We start from the raw sequence: 16,011 nt of genomic DNA on the forward strand, positions 1-16,011 counted from the left end.
TTGGTTTTGTGTCTGCCACTGGTTGGATTCAAGCAATTGATTTGTGTTACGTTGACAAGTTTTTATCGATACTTGAAAAAAAAAGTTTTCTAACGATAATTATGCAAAACAAAACACATTTTTAACAATAAATTCAGTTGGTATCCGTCAATTTCATTCTGTGATATTGTCAACCGAAAGATAAATATGTAGCCACATCGAACCTTGTATCATGCCGTACCTATGGTATGGTTTAGTTGATTGGGCCCTGTTGAAAATGTAAATCATTAGTCTCCCACCTCGGCTTGATTGCTTTAGACGATGACTGTTTGTACGGTTTTTAGATTTTGATTTTTAGTTTTTAAATTTTTGGGTTTTAGATTAGTTTTCGATTTTATAATAAATTTTAGTATTTCAAAAATTACGAATTGGTAGTTTAGTTAGTTTTTGGTTTTTAATTTAGTTTTTCTAAAATTTGATCAATGATTTATTTATTTTTAATTGTAGATGTTTTTTTTTTCTCACTGAACAAAAATAATTTGTGAATGATATGTAACTTAATTTTTATTATAATCTTAATAAGTATATGGATTTTAATGTACAATTTAATTTGGTGAATACATGAATATGTAATGAAAATAATAAGTACGATAATTAGGAAAGAAATGACTATATATTAAATATTAAAATCACCAAAAGGCAAATAAAAGTAAAAGAAAAGTAACATCAAATGTTGCTGAAAAACTGAAAAATACAGATTTTGATTTTTGTTTACAATTAGATAGTTATCACAAAAACTAGTTTTCCTAAATTTTAAGAAATCTATTTCTTTAAAATCTTGATTGGATGAAAATTTGGTTTTTGAAAAACAAAAACTAAAAACCATTTAAGTAACAAAAATAGTGGTGCCTTTTAGATTCATAGCAATCCAACATTTTATCAATCTTTTTCTCTGCAAACATTGGATCAATCCAAGTTCGAATACCTTTTATGCTTTTAACTAGTCGAGTAACAAAGAAAAGTAGCAATATTACTAAAGTTGTCGGTCAATTAAAATATTATAAGAAAATAATATAATTCGTAATTTAGCAGTGATTACTGCAGAAAGAAAATAGTAAAACAAATATAATCTGAATTGATTTCTAAGAACACTTCCAATAAAAATATCTATTATTGATATTCTTAAAATACATATATATTTATTTTAATATTTAATTGTGAGATTTTTAGTTTTACGGAATCTAACCTTTTTTGTCAACTTTTGGTTTTATTAAAACCATGCCCAATAGGACCATACAAGAAGTTCAAAAATTTTAGATTATACAATCAGCCCACAGTAAATCCAAGAATAAAAGATAAGGATTAACATAAACCTAACACGTGTATACTATGTGTTTGCTTCTTGAACACACCGCTTCCTTGGACAGAGAAAGAGAAACGTCGCCGGAACTTTGCCAATCAACCGTGTTAATCATCTCTGACTTCACTTGAACTGCTTGTTTGCTCCGATCTTCTTCAATCGCCATCTATTCGACAAGGATTTCATCTCCAAATATTATGGTGAAACTCCATGGAAGAAGCTTTAGTAAGATTGAGACAGAACATTGTCGGAACACTTGTTGTACGACAGCTCCAACTCTTCTATTTCTGCTTCAAATTTCACTAGAATCTTCTGACTTTCTATCTTGATCATCATGGAAACTCCACTTTCTTTATTTGTGAAGATTTATTCATATTCTGAATCAAGAGTTGAGCATGCCAATAAGAGGAAAATCAATCCTCAAGAACAGATGGAATATGAGTGAAGAGTAGAAGGATAAGAGCTAAGAACACAACAAAAGAGATCGGACCAAGCCGAAATTCCGCAAACGGAAACTTTGATCGGACAAGGCCGAAATATTTTATTCCGCTAAACGGAAGACTAGTATCGCCAAGCGAAGAAAACTATCGATCTATAGATCGAAAAGGATATGAGTAATATAATAAAAGGAAACAAAACAAAAGAGTCTGGATGGTAACTGGTGGCGAATTGCTCACCAGCCACCAGAACTGTTTAATCTTGTTTACGGGAATCCAACCTAAAGTATCTATGTTAGATATTTAGTTTGAGTTTTCGTTTAAACTAAAATTTCATAATTAAATTATAATATTACTATATATGTATATTTATATGTATTTTAAGAATTTCAGTGGTAAATACTTCTTTCTATTGGAATAATTCTTTCTATTGGAAGTGTGCTAACATGTGGCATTTTCTGTGGAAAGGGAAGTGGGGAGTCTGGGGACTTTGTGCTCTTTCATGAAACTGATGTGTATTTTCAAGGTACCATATAACGTTTGTTACAAGATAACACATGTCATCGTTTAGCTTGATCACTATCTTTTTGCCCATTCTTCTCAGACCATCAACAATGGGGTATTGATAACCTTTTTCAACAGTTGAACTTTCTCCAATGAAGGTGTGATAAATGTAGTAAATCTATGTGGCATAAATGAGTGTTGTAAAGTTTCAACGGTTGAAACTTTGTCTTTCTGGTCCACAGCTGCCACGTGTCACGTATTGATTAGCTGTTTAAATTTCTTTTTGTTTTTTCCTCACCCAATAATTCAAACGTATTTTTATATAAGATTTTTTTTTAAAAAAATATAAAAATTAGATCAAAATTCATGATTTTGTCTTTTCTATAAATAGAGACTATTCTCATTTCATTCGGATACACAGAAAACGTCAATTTTTATCATAATCAACTATTTTAGTGTTTTAATCCTTTTTTATTAAAAAATTATGTTCTTAATTTTAATTGCTTTATTAATAGGGACTCTTATTAATATTTATTTTGGTATTATTTAAAAATTATTCTAAGTATAATAATTCAAAATAAATATTATTAAAAGTTATGTTATATTTATTTTAAGTTAATTAAAAATATGTAATTGTTATATTGTAAGAAAAATAAATAATATGAATTAAAAGTTGTGGAGTAGGGTGTTGAATTTTTTAAAACAAATTATTGTAGAGGTTTAAATTGAAGTGGATGTTGAATAAATGAGGTGGAAGAAAGAGAAAATGCTGTGAAATATAAAAAGAGAAAAATGAGGGTGTTGAAAGAGAAGAGTGTGTTGAAACCATTGTTTATGGCCAAACATTACGATAATTTATTTTTGATTTTCAATTTTTTTTAAACTAGGACCTCTATTGAATGTAAAACAATTTTACTGATTTTTAATAAAAATACTAACAATTGTTTTTATTTAAAATCTTTAAAAGATCTTTGACGTGATCTTGGATATTAAAAAGAAATTGAACCAAATTAGGTTTAAAATTGTTAAAGTTGTGTTTCATCTAAATCAACAAAATTAAGGAAGTACTAGATCTCGATCCGCGTAACAGTACGAATGTTAATTTTCATTTTATTTACATATATTCAAGAATGGTATATATTATAATTACATATATATTTTTAATGCATTATACAAGCATAAGTATGTTATCTAATTGTCTAGTTTTTAATAAAACCAATTATTTCAAACGTAACATGTTTTTCTATCTTATTTTATATATTTGTTTTGTTAAATAAGTGTTTAATTTTTAAATTCATCAACGATATGTAAATTTTGGTAAAATGAAAATTATTATTCATTACCAAATACATCGTAACATTTCACAAACTTATAAAGTTTAACAAAAAGTTTACTTATATCTTCTTTGATCATAATTAAAAAAAGTAATTAATTAAACAATTAGTATTTGTTTTTGTTATTTTTAAAAGTGAACTATCAAATAAATAAAATTCACATTTTTTAAATTAAATATTATGTATAATATCAAAAATAAATTAAAAGTCTATATTTAATTTAAAGATTAAAAAGTAAAATGTATTTGCAAAAATATACAAATCATAACTATTTAAAATTTATTATATATTTTTCATAATAATAGTGTATACCATTTAAATGTGACAATTTATTATATAAAAATGTTTTAAATATATAATTTCCATTTTAGTATTATATATGTGTAACTCTCTAATATTATTATTTATATTTTTATTCGGCATTATTAATATATAGTGATTTGCATAATACATTTTACTATGTTATTAATATTTATTAATTACTAATATAGTTTCAAGTTAGATATAATAAAATAACAATATGAATTAATCAAATAGTTAACCTCTTTCAAAATATGTCTTTTCTTTAATTTATACATTTTGCTATAATACACTTTTAATATTTATTTATCTTTACTATATTAAATAAATATATTTAAGATGTTTTAAATTTACATGTTGTGTTTAAAAAAATACTTTGACATATATTATTTTACTATTTCACGGGATTTATAAGTAACATATTTTGTTTAAATAATATAGCCCTATTATTTTAGTAAAGTTTATACATAGTAACATCTATGATATTATTTTAGTAAATTTTACTGATATATGATATTTTAATCATATGAAGTTTTATTTTTATTTTTAGTTAATATTTAAAAATATTAGATTGCTTTAATTTTTACAACATATATAGTTTATTTTTTCGTGGCGCATTTCAAAAAGTTATTCTTTATTATCTATGGTTTTATCTTTTGTAAATTTGAAATATTCATTTTGAGTTTGAATATTTATTTTTCGAAATTTTATTTTTTTGTCAAGAAAAAATTGAAAAATTACACTACTATTTTTGAGCTTGGAAGATTACATGAAGCTTGAATTTATTTTTGTTACTACATTAATAAATTATTTTATAAAAGATATTTGAATTTTTGGTACTATTTTCTAAACTTTTCTCAACAGATTTCGTTATAATTAAAATAAAAATATACAACTAAAATTTGATTTGTCATTATTATTTCAAATGAATTACTAAAATTTCATAGTTTTCTAATAATATATTTTTAAATAGTATATGAACTAAAGGTTATTATATACTATTATATTTTTGTATATAAACATTTTTTAAAAAATATATTGTTGGGAGTTTCAAAATAAATAAAAACATAATATATAGTTGTAGAAATAAAATTTTAACCTATGTTAATGAATTTATTTTTGTATAAAATATTATATAGTTTACAAATTTTAACCAGTTTTAATGATAAGTGATAGTTTATTTAAATGAGACAATTGAAAAAATAAAATTTGTTAATTTACCTATTTAATATAATTTTATATTTAATTTATATAGCACTTCTATTTTTACATAATACAGAATATAATTACAGAATTTGTAGAAAATGGTATAAATTTTTTATTTTCTCTTATATAGTAAAATTTTAGTTAACATTGATTTACATCGATTTTATATTACTAATTACGAAATTAATTAATATGTTATTTTATAAAAATATTTTTTTTGTAACATTTTGTTAAATGCTTCTACACCATGAGATATCGGATTCAAATCCCAGAAACGTAAATTATGCAGATTATGGATAAAATTGTTATAAGAGGTCTTCAGCATGGTGCATGACATATCATCGAACATTGATCTCATAGCGCGGCTCGGAGTAACGCAGCCAGACGTGTATTCTCATATGGACTGTAAAATCGTCTATGTAATATTTCTCAGCATTGTAATAACATAATTAATCAGACGTTAAAAATTTGAAATATATGTGGACATTAAATTAAGTTGAACCTACATAATTGAAAATTTGGTATATAGTGATTAATTAAATCAATTTAGTGTAGATGTTTAAATAATAAATAGAATTGTTTTTAACTAATTTTGTATTTTTTGTCCAAAAAAACTAATTTTGTATTTTTATAGGGATTTGGTGAATAGTATAAAATTATGAAAACTCATATTAGTTTACTAAGAAGACTATTACTCTCAATTATTTTATTTTTGTTTAGTCTTGATAGCAAATTACATCTGAAAGTCTAAACTGTTTATTTTTAACTGATCTGTGTATATCAAAAGTTACAACATAATATCATATAACACGTAAAGATTATTTGTTACTATGACTTTTTATCTTTTTAATACTTATAAATTGGTAATTATAATTTCTTTTAACCCATTTTATCCCGTACAAAGCGTGTAGATCATCACCAAGTTTAACTATTACTTCATGATTTTTACTTAAGTTACTACTTACTACACCTCCTTTATCATATATGGGTTCTTGAAAAGGAAAAAAATGTGTGTTCTTGTTCATATAGATTTCTTTGTTATGTCTACATTTTTGTTTTGATTTATTCATTTTCTTAAAGATAATTGATGGTAACTTTTTTTCATAACATTTTGATGGTAACCAAGACTAGTTCTTTACGAATGAACTAGTACGCAAAAGTGTTTTAAAAAAAAAGTATATAATCTCTTAACTTTTTTTAATAATCTCTTAAGTTTATTGCCTATTAATTTAAAGATAATTGACCTTTTTATATGTTAATGTAATCAAACAGATTTAATTAAGTCATTGACTTGGTAAAAACTAGGACTACCAGAAACACTCGTGTAGGTGTAACGATGTAAGGAGTAAGGAAGGTTCGTAATCATCGAGCTTCGGATGTCAAATAAATCTAACACATTTGACGAAGTCTCTTCCTCTCGCTTTCTCGTCTCTATTCAGTTGACTTTTCAGTTACGTTTTTTTATATAGTCTACATTATAAGTAGACCTAATAATCATTTCCCTGAATCAGACTTTTATATCAGCGTATTAATAATATGCTATCAGTAAGAGAATACTTGAAAACAAATTGTGTAACACAAGAAAAATCAAGAATGTTTTCACAATTTAGAAACCAAAAAAAAAAATCAATAATATATTAAATAATATTAAAAATTGAAGTTGTTTCAATTATATCGTGGGCCGCAATAAATAAAATATTACTAGCTGGGTCCGACGAAAGGGATAAATGAGTCAAATTCGCCGAGTTTGACCTTAAAAGTGGCTCCAACGTCATTTACAGTTTTACCCTTGTTGGTGTTTTCAGAATTCAAAGCTAGAACGTGACACAGACTCGCTCATTTATCTTTTATATTAAAGATCGATGAAATCACTTAAACACCCTTACCAAGCTAGTGCGTCTGAAAGACTGAAACTACGCTTTACAAGATTGTGCTGTAACTCCTTCGTAAATAGGAGGGCTTTATAGTCATTTTATTCACAGTAGAGTAATAAAATCAATAAAATATAAAACAGAACAATTGAAAAGAGAAAAACAAAAAAACAAAAAACAAAAAACAAAAAACAAAAAAAACAAAAAAAAATCGAAAAACAAAACAATCATAGAGGTTGATGAAGAAGAGAGATCAGGGAGGGAAGATTCGTGTTGACTTTCCTTCCATCATCTCTCTCTCTGTTTCTTTTCATTACAAAACATCAAACAATTTGATCAAAACACCTCAAGAAAATATCTTCTTCTTCTTCGATCTCACGCGTTGTGTTCTTCGTCTTTTTCTTCGTTTTTCACATATATATCCTTGAATCTATACCTAAGTTTAGACGATCCTTATTCGAATCACCACGGGTTGTGACTTGTGAGTGAATCAATCTCTCTCAACCATGGGTAACTGTTGCGGAACGGCGGGATCGTTCCCTCAGAACGAAGACAGCAACAACAAACCAAAGAAAGGAAAGAAGAAGCAAAACCCTTTCTCGATCGACTACGGTCTCCACCACAACGGAGGAGGAGCTCTTAAACTCACAGTCCTATCCGATCCAACGGGTCGAGAGATCGAGCAGAAGTACACGCTAGGTCGGGAGCTAGGTCGCGGAGAGTTCGGCGTCACGTACCTTTGTACGGACAAGGAGACGGAGGAGGTTTTGGCGTGTAAGTCGATTCAGAAGAAGAAGCTGAGGACGGCTGTGGATATAGAGGATGTGAGGAGAGAAGCTGAGATCATGAGGCATATGCCTGAGCATCCTAATTTGGTCACGTTGAAGGAGACGTACGAGGATGAGTACGCTGTTCATTTGGTTATGGAGCTTTGTGAAGGTGGTGAGTTGTTTGATAGGATTGTGGCTAGAGGCCATTATACTGAGCGAGCTGCTGCTGCTGTTACTAAGACCATTATCGAAGTTGTTCAGGTTCGTTCGGTTTTGATCTTTATGTCTCAGTTTAGGGTTCTTGGACATTATTGGATTGTTTCATTGCTTGAAGGGTACTCTCGGTTTAATGCATAGAGACTGAATAAAGAGAACTTTCTTGACATTCATTATAGTTTGGTTTGTTTTTGTGCAAATATTAACCTCTTGGGAATGTTTTTATTTTTTTGTGGATGTGAGATTAATGAGTTTCCATGTGATTGATTTCTACAGGTGTGTCATAAGCATGGGGTAATGCACAGGGACCTGAAACCAGAGAACTTCTTGTTTGCAAACAAGAAGGAAACTGCACCTCTTAAGGCTATTGATTTTGGACTCTCTGTTTTCTTCAAACCAGGTATTATTTTGTTCTGTTTTTGCTTTCTTTTTACTACTCCTTTGCGGTACAGAAACAATCATAACTCTTCTGTTGCAGGCGAGAGGTTCAACGAAATCGTTGGGAGTCCCTACTACATGGCTCCTGAGGTGCTAAAACGGAACTATGGTCCAGAAGTTGACATCTGGAGTGCTGGTGTGATTCTTTACATACTGCTATGTGGTGTCCCACCTTTCTGGGCAGGTTAGTTTTGTCAGTCTATATAGGGCGACATATATATTTGAAGTGATCATAGGAATAATGGATCTTTTCTTCTGTTTGTTTATATTATTTTCAGAAACTGAACAAGGAGTTGCACAAGCAATTATTCGATCTCAACTGGACTTCAGAAGGGATCCATGGCCTAAAGTTTCTGAACACGCAAAAGACCTCATCAGGAAAATGCTTGATCCTGACCAAAAGCGTCGTCTTACAGCTCAACAAGTGCTAGGTAATGGTTTCTAATGATGCAATTTTTTTAATGTTGTCATATGGAATCTGAGTAGTAACCAGTGTCTTGTTTCATTTTGTGCAGATCATCCATGGTTACAGAATGCAAAGACAGCTCCCAATGTATCATTAGGTGAAACAGTAAGGGCAAGGCTGAAGCAGTTCACTGTCATGAACAAGCTCAAGAAACGAGCACTTAGGGTACAACATTTATTCCTTTATAAACATAAAAACATCTCCTATGATATAATAAACAATAGTTTCATTTGTTCTTTCATTGTTTTGTCTCCATAGGTTATTGCTGAGCATTTATCAGAAGAAGAAACTTCTGGTATAAGAGAAGGGTTCCAAATAATGGACACAAGCCAAAGAGGGAAGATTAACATAGACGAGCTAAAAATAGGGTTGCAGAAACTTGGTCATACCATTCCTCAGGATGACATACAAATCTTGATGGACGCTGTAAGCTTTTATTTATTATTACCAAATCTTTGAAGTTATATAACGCAATGCACTTGAGCTTATAGGCTATCATTTTTTGCAGGGAGATATCGATAAAGATGGATACTTGGATTGTGACGAGTTCATTGCCATATCAGTGCATCTAAGGAAAATGGGCAATGACGAGCATCTCAAGAAAGCGTTTGCCTTCTTTGATCAAGACAACAACGGATATATAGAAATAGAGGAGTTAAGGGAAGCTTTGTCTGATGAAGTTGGTACCAGTGAAGAAGTTGTTGATGCCATTATCCGTGATGTTGATACTGATAAGGTTTGTTTAGACTAATCATCATTGGTGAAGATTGCTTGGGAAACAAGTCAATAACTAAACATAATCAAATTCTTTCTTTTTTTTCTGTTGCAGGATGGGAGAATAAGTTATGAAGAATTTGTGACAATGATGAAGACGGGAACAGATTGGAGAAAAGCTTCGAGGCAATACTCGAGGGAACGGTTTAACAGTATCAGCCTCAAACTGATGCAAGATGCATCGTTGCATGCCAATGGCGATACAAGATGAGAAAGTCTGAATCAAAGAGATGCAAATCTTTTTTCATTTCTTTATTTTTTTTATCCTTTTGAGTTTTTTTGGTTGTTCTTACAAGTGTGGCATGTGGCAGTGTGTAGATATTTTGTATTATTGTGTGTTGATCGAGACATCTTCATTAGTTTTTCTTGTGATAATCTGTAATTTTCTATAACATTTCAAGAATTATATGAGAGACTGGATTTTTTTTTCTCTTTTGACAATCCAAAGTTGTAGAGCCTTATATCATTTGTATATATAAATCTTCTTTGTCTTATCCTTGTTTTTACTTTTACATTTACATGTAAACTTTTAATGGTGACCTTTCCAAATAATTTAGAAGTTTAACCTAAAATTGGTGTGGTTCTTTGTAAAATCAAACCGATTTCTTTTCATAATTTTAAAATAGTCTATGGTAAATATTATTTCAAAGATACGAGTCTTTGCTGATCCAGCTAGGGATGGAACTAGCTTGCTCAAGATCTAGAACATGAATAAGTTTACTAGTATAGTTGCCTGGTGTGTTTAACTGTCAAGGTGCTGGTTGGTACAAGGAAACAAAGAAGAACCGGATTCATGATACTTCGCCTGGTACACTCACGGGTTTAGTCCGTGCGGATGATGCTGATCTCATTTCTCAAGTGGCTGGTGTAGGTTGGAGTGGAGATTCAATACAAATCAAGTTTTAAGAAAATAAATTTACTTTCAAGATACCAGACAAAAGCTTGAACATTACAGATCAATACTAAGAAACATGAACTTGGTTTTGATTTACAGGGGAGTTGGTAAGGGTATCTTCATCCCCATAAATTATTCTAAAAATAGAATGGAAAATAAAGTATGATACATCCTTTCTAAAAAGAATAAAAATAAAGTATGAACAAAAAATAAAAAAAATCATTTTATTTACAGAGTACTTTTTAATTTTTTGTTCATATTTTATTTTTGAAATAAATTATAAAGTAAAGATGGGGATGCTCTAAAGTTATATCCAACCCAACTGTATAATTTACTACAAAATAGAACGAAAAATGCTAGAAACAAAAAGTATTACTCTATAAATAGAATATTTTTTTTTTGTTTATTCATAACTGCATTTTCTACTCTATTTTACGGTAAATTCTGCAGCTAGATTGAAGATGGTCTGAACTACCAGAAGATGCCTCAATACCTCACACTTTCGAAGTCCTTGAATATGAAATTTTCTACATCTCTCCTTTAAAGGTCCGTTTAATTTTACATTAGTATAAAATAGTTTTAAAATCTACTCTCTCTGTTTTATATAAAATGTTGCTGTAGAATAAATTTTTCGTTACAAGACAAGTGACATTTTAAAATTTCAATATAAAATTATAAATTTCATATATAGAATTACTCTTTATATTTTCCATTTTATTTTTTATTTGTTAAAATACAATTAGGTGTATATGTAATGATGTTTTATTGGATTACATATAATTTTTTTAAAAAAATTAATCTGTTAATACTTAAAATGGAACGGTGGAAATATATTTTAATAGATGAATTAACCATAATATATGGTTATAGAGGAAAACACTGCAAACATCTCGTTCGCACCAATAGGACTCCTATACATGTTCAAGGTAAGTGGGTCTATCGAGTCAATGGATATCAGTACCGGGATCGACAAGAGACCGAAGCTTGTTGACGGAGAGAGGTCTCCTCCTCTGGGTACTCTCAAGCTCTCAGTTCTACGACAGCTTTGATCTCTAAGTGTTAGAGGTTGTAGCCATTTTGGAGCTTACTCATCTAGCATCGGCCGCTAAGATGTGCCATTGTGGCATGTAAAAATTCTGGTGTCAGTAATGCCGGTTCAATATTTTTCAATTTTTTCCTGATGCTCTAAGTTCATGTACAACTTTATGCCTTTGTTATTTATGTTTAAATTTTTTTTGCTCTATGTACAACTAAATTTTTTGCTTAAAATTATGATGTCTTAAGAAATCGGTTATTTTTGATTAAAAAAAAGAAATGGGTTACTTTACCTATGCTCCAGATAGGCCCTGGGCGTCAGCATAGAGAAGTTTTGGTGGGCTTTGTGGCTGTGGTTATTCTTTTGCCATTTTGTCATTCGTTGTATTTGTGTTATACGATCCATCCTTCCCTCTTTTTTATTAGATGACAGTTTAGATTGTGCGAATAGATAAATAAAATATTTATTTTTTATATTTTATTTGTATAATTTGATTAATAGTAAAATATACCACAAATACAAATGGTTATTTAAATAAAAGTTAATAATTTTTACATTGAAAACTAATAACATAATTTAGTTTGAAATAAATCCTTTTTTTTCTAAAACATTATATAAAAAGAAACAAAAAGAATATATAAGATATTAAGAACTTAGGAAATGGACTTGTATAGTAAAAGAATTATAAAGGGAAAATTGCATAAAAAAAATTAAAGTGGTGTTCATTGACACTTTAAACCTCCAATTTTTTTTATACTAACACTTTAAATTTCCAATTTGACGTTTTTATCAGAAAAAAATATTTAATTTGGCTTAGTTATTCATCAACATTTACAGGTAAATATAGGTAAATATTTGTTGTGAATGCAAATAAAGTCTAACAATGGAAGTTTAGACAAATAATTTCTAGTATATAAAGAGATGTTTAATTCTGATTAGTATGAGTTTTTTGGAAAAGAGTCCAAAACCAAATCCATGTGGGCTTTGTCTTCGGGTCCAAAATGTACAATATCGTACTAGTCGGATAATATAGAGTTTGGACATGGATTTGTAAAAGGCTAATAATTGGTATCCGAGCCGGGATGACGAAAACCTGTAAAAAAACCAAAATATCCTTCAAGTTTGAATTGCTCCATCTTCGATGAAAAATGAGGAACGTAGCATAAGCTAGTCAAAGATCCTGAAAGTTTCGGTTGTGGAAAGAGAATCTTCAAGGTGACTTCGCGATTAAATAGTGCCATAGACTTATATCGAAAGTCTCTCCCTAACGACGGTACAAGATTAGGTGAATATTTCTAATGGTGCCGCAATGATTATGTGGTGAATGTCCTCTTACGTAGATAAATTCTAATGGTGTAACAAGGGTTAAGTGAAGAGTTCCATTGGTGACTACGGCGGTATAAGATGTGTGCCAGGTTTCGCTGGAGGTTGAAAACCAAAAGTTCATGTGGTACTTGGTCTGAGAGGAGGTTTGTTGTGAATGCAAACAAAGTCCCACATTAGAAGTTTAGACAAATAATGTTTTTACTATAAAGAGATGTCAAACTCTAATTAGTATGTGACCTTTTGGGAAGGAGTCCAAAACCAAATCCAGGCGGGCTTTGCCTTCGAACCCAAAATGGACAATATCGTACTAGTCGGACAATGTAGAGTTGGACATGGATTTGTAAAAGCCTAACAATATTGATGATATGTCACTTTTCTAACAAAAATAAATAAAATTAAAATATTAGAAGATTAAATAAAAAGGATAAATTAATTATTTTTAAAAAACTAATCATGATTGTTTTAAAAAAAAATTTAAAACTAAAAGATATTCAAATAATTTTTAGAAAGTTTCTAAAATTTTTAAAAAAACAAATTTGAAAAAAATCAAGTAAAATTGTTAAACTTAAAATATTCAAAAGGAAAAAACAAACCTTTAAAATCTAAATTGTCTAAAATTAAATAACTGAATTTTTTCAATTTCAAGTAAAACTGTTACACTTATAATAGCACTCAAAAAGGAAAAGGAAAAACTTAAGATTTTTAAGTTTTAAAAAACAATTCAAGTAATGATTTATTATAAATTTAAAAGTTGTTATTACTTTACTTTCTTAACAATTTAAAATTTCTGAAGGTTTGTATTTTTCTTTTTGAGTATTATAAGTTTAACAGTTTTACTTGATTTTTAAATTCATTTTTTAATTTTAGAAAATTTATAAATATTATTTGAATATTTTGTTTTAAGAACTTTTTCAAAAGATTATAATTTTATTTTTAAAAGTATGTAATTTTCTATTTTTTCCAATTTTCTGGTTTTATGTATTTAATTAGTTTTATTTTTTATTTATTAGAAAATTAACACATTATCAATTTTTACCCGTAAATGAATAGTTCTGGTCACTTTTTGACCTGATGAATAAATACGTCAAATTGAATATTTTTTGTTAGGGTGGGCTTTCGGGTTCGAATTGGGTATTTCAGATTTTTGGATTTTCGGTATAGGGATATAAAACCTGTTCGGGTATTTTTCTATTTCAGGTCAGGTTTGATTATTTTTAATTCGGGTTCGGTTATTTCGGATCGGGTTCGGATATTCAGATTTTGAAAGAATTTTTTTTTTTTAAGTTTCTTATATTTAAAAATTTAGCTTTCGATTAACTGATATTTTATTTTTAATTGATTGATTAATTAATAGATTTAGAGATAACATTCCAAAAAATAAATAGACATTAATTTGTCTATTGTTTCTAAAATTTGGATGTAACTTTTGTTAATATATAAAACAAAAATTTGATATTCATTTTAATTGAATGTCAAATTCTCAGTAACTATATGTATATTATATGATCTTAAAGTATGTGTAGCATCAATATAAATATTTCAAATAAAATGAGAGATGTAAGTTAAAAATATAAGGGTAAGTATACATATGTTCTATTATCTTCGGATATACATTTGGATTTAGATTTTACCTGTTCGGATTCGGATATCCAATTTCTCTTAAATTACTATCCGTTCATGTATTTTGCTATTTCGTTCAGATTTTGGTTTGAGTTTTTTCCGGATCGGGTTCAGATACGGTCCAGATAGCAGGTAAAATGTCCACTCCTGTTTTTTTGTGATATAAATGTCAAATTAAAAATTTAAAGTACTAATGAAAATTTTTAAAGATTTACAGTGTTAGTGAGTACTATAACTTTTATGCGATTCTCACGAACTATAAGTGTCTTTTTTTTTTTTGAAAATTAACTATAAGTGTCTTCGCTTGTAATAAAATGTAATCTTCGCTCCTTAATTCCTTATAATTATTGTTTTTTTACAAAACCAGAAGGTGATGATGGTAAAATGATGACATGTCAGTTATATGATCATCATTTTTTTCTGAACTACATATGATCAACTTTGTGGCACATTTCCATGCTTTTGCACCGACTAATTTAACATAGGGTCAATTTGCTGGATATTCATAAGGAGCACATAAATGAAGAATATAGTCATACTACAGTTATATCTCTTTGATATGAAAGGTTATGTTCAAAATGGACAGTTCTCTCCTTTATAGTGCGTGCGCATGGGAAAAATGTACAAAATGAAAAAATGCGAACCATAGACTATACTATATTCAACGTAGAATTGTCATATTATCAGACACACAAATGGCTTATAATTACAATATATTTAAACTCCCTATTTCTTATTGCACAAGTTCCAATTGGTGTAGAGTACTTTTTGTAAACCCAAAATCCTAAACCCAAACCATATACCCTAAATCCTAAACCCAAAACCCAAACCATATACTCTAAACTCAAATCCTAAACCCTAAACCCAAACCATATATCCTAAACCCTAAACCCAAACCATATATCATATATCGTAAACCCTAAACTCAAATCCTAAATCCTAAACTCAACTCCTAAACCCTAAACCCAAACCATATACCCTAAACCCTAAACCCAAACTCTGAACCCTGAACCCATACCATATACCCTAAACCCTAAACCCAAACTCTGAACCCTGAACCCATACCATATACCCTAAACCCAATCTATTCTATGTTATCAAATAGAATAGTACAACACAATAGTAACTGTTTATCTTCTCCAAAAGTTTTCTTCTCTAGTCGTCGTCATTTCTACTTTTTCTTAATGACTCTTGTTCATAATTTCATTCTTCAGATAAATTATATATGATGTGATACAGTTCCGTTCCATTTGTAATTCTTACCACAACAAACAGAATACTAAAAAAATATTGTCTATGACCAAAAAAAATCATTTGTGCAATGAAACACACGCGCAGGATAATTTTGTCATTAACACATAATATACAGAGAATATTATAGCCATCAACTTCTTATGGATATAGAGTTAATATTTTTTCTACTATGTACATGGCTCCAAATTTCTCTTTAACATAAATATTTTTGATAAAATATTTTAA

General features: G+C 28.9%; 1 protein-coding gene and 1 pseudogene across 1 annotated transcript; both read left to right on the plus strand.

The window, feature by feature from the left end:
* The first annotated feature begins 7,193 nt into the window (after window positions 1–7,193).
* LOC108830394 (calcium-dependent protein kinase 32) lies at window positions 7,194–10,088 on the plus strand. Its single transcript, XM_018603994.2, has 8 exons — window positions 7,194–8,022; window positions 8,254–8,377; window positions 8,456–8,599; window positions 8,694–8,846; window positions 8,931–9,046; window positions 9,140–9,307; window positions 9,390–9,617; window positions 9,711–10,088. Exons 1-8 carry the CDS (start codon window positions 7,498–7,500, stop codon window positions 9,864–9,866), a joined length of 1,614 nt encoding a protein of 537 aa, XP_018459496.2. The 5' UTR covers window positions 7,194–7,497; the 3' UTR covers window positions 9,867–10,088.
* A 196-nt stretch (window positions 10,089–10,284) lies between these two features.
* LOC108815578 (probable galactinol--sucrose galactosyltransferase 2) lies at window positions 10,285–11,739 on the plus strand (annotated as a pseudogene).
* Window positions 11,740–16,011: the final 4,272 nt, after the last annotated feature.

The sequence above is a fragment of the Raphanus sativus genome, chromosome 7, assembly GCF_000801105.2.
Source record: "Raphanus sativus cultivar WK10039 chromosome 7, ASM80110v3, whole genome shotgun sequence".
NCBI classification, from domain to species: domain Eukaryota; kingdom Viridiplantae; phylum Streptophyta; class Magnoliopsida; order Brassicales; family Brassicaceae; genus Raphanus; species Raphanus sativus.